This window comes from Trichechus manatus, unplaced genomic scaffold (genome assembly GCF_000243295.1).
Source record: "Trichechus manatus latirostris isolate Lorelei unplaced genomic scaffold, TriManLat1.0 scaffold00126, whole genome shotgun sequence".
NCBI lineage: Eukaryota > Metazoa > Chordata > Mammalia > Sirenia > Trichechidae > Trichechus > Trichechus manatus.
The window spans coordinates 3528705-3529839 of record NW_004444062.1 but is presented as its reverse complement, the minus strand read 5'-3'; the positions used below and the strand labels follow the sequence as shown (position 1 = coordinate 3529839).

The 1135-nt window shown below is 50.0% G+C and overlaps 1 protein-coding gene across 1 annotated transcript in view; it reads right to left on the bottom strand.

Moving 5' to 3' along the window:
* APBB2 (amyloid beta precursor protein binding family B member 2) overlaps nucleotides 1-1101 on the bottom strand; it is a 196740-nt gene extending 195639 nt beyond the window's left edge. The window contains exon 1 of the mRNA XM_023738920.1: nucleotides 285-1101. Coding sequence (XP_023594688.1) covers nucleotides 285-1071 — 787 coding nt within the window. The 5' untranslated portion in view covers nucleotides 1072-1101. The remainder of the gene's footprint in view (nucleotides 1-284) is intronic.
* Between the last annotated feature and the right edge of the window lie 34 nt (nucleotides 1102-1135).

Genomic DNA, 1135 nt, shown 5'->3' with positions numbered 1-1135 from the left:
ATTAGACGATGCCTCACTGTACTTAACACAAAGGACCTATTTGTATTACAAAAAGGCTTACCAGAAGAAACAAGTTATGTATGATCCAAAATGAAATCAGCCTAAACTGAGGTAGGCAGGGGAATCTAACAATATTTTTACGAATCACCTAATTCTACCCCAAGAGGCTCATGTTCTTCTCCACCTGGAAATGGTATTTCATTGGTCAGTCTAGAGGTTTACTCACTGATAATTATAACACCAACACAAAGCACCACCTTAGGCCACACCTTTCCAGAGGGTACCTGTTTCCTCCGGGGAGCTAGGGGAGGCGCTGTCTTGAGACAATGTTGTCCAGCTTGACTCCTCGTCGCTCGGTGCCAGGTTCTGGATCCGGTGGAGTGCACAATCAGTTTTCGCCCCTGTTTTAGGATGATCCTTCTTGGTCTCTGGACTGGACGAAACTGTGGCGACTTGGCCATCTTCAGGGCTGGACTGGGGCTTGTTTGGTTTCTGCAGCAGCAAATCTCCATTCTCAACGATGGTGGAGGCCTGGCCCTGGCCTGGCTGGGATTTCTCTTCCACAACCCCATGGTGGTTGCCTAGGTTCTGCTCTAGTTCTCTGGCTGAGGTTTCCAGGTCTGCATAGTAATTCAGGAAGCTCTTGGTTCTCCTGGGCTGGGAGGGTAAAATTTCACAGCCCGAGGAATCCTGTGGATGGGGATCTTTCCCCTCTAACTTCTCAGAAGTTATGTTTATGACTGCAGTGGGGCTGATGTTTTTGTTGGGGTCCTGCTGCTGCCCTTGTTCTGCAGCTTTCCGGAGCTGGTTCTCTCCATTTTTCACCAGTTTGATGTTGGCAGAGCTGTTTCCCAGCAGGGGCTGTGCAGCTGGATCCGAAAGGCCCATGGCCGCCTGGATGTTAGTCAGTGCATATTTTTTCCTGCATTTGGGGGGCGTGCTGTTCTTGGTTTCTGTGTGTTTTATTTCGGCATTCAACAGTTCGTTGTGGGAGGAACGGAGATTAAGGGTATTTGGTGGTGTGGCTGGGCCGTTCCGATTCGCGACATCTGTGGTTCCGCTGCTGGCCATAAACCCTGCCAAGGAGTCGACACCTGAGTCAGCTGGAAAAAAGGAAAACGGTCATTAGACGCCC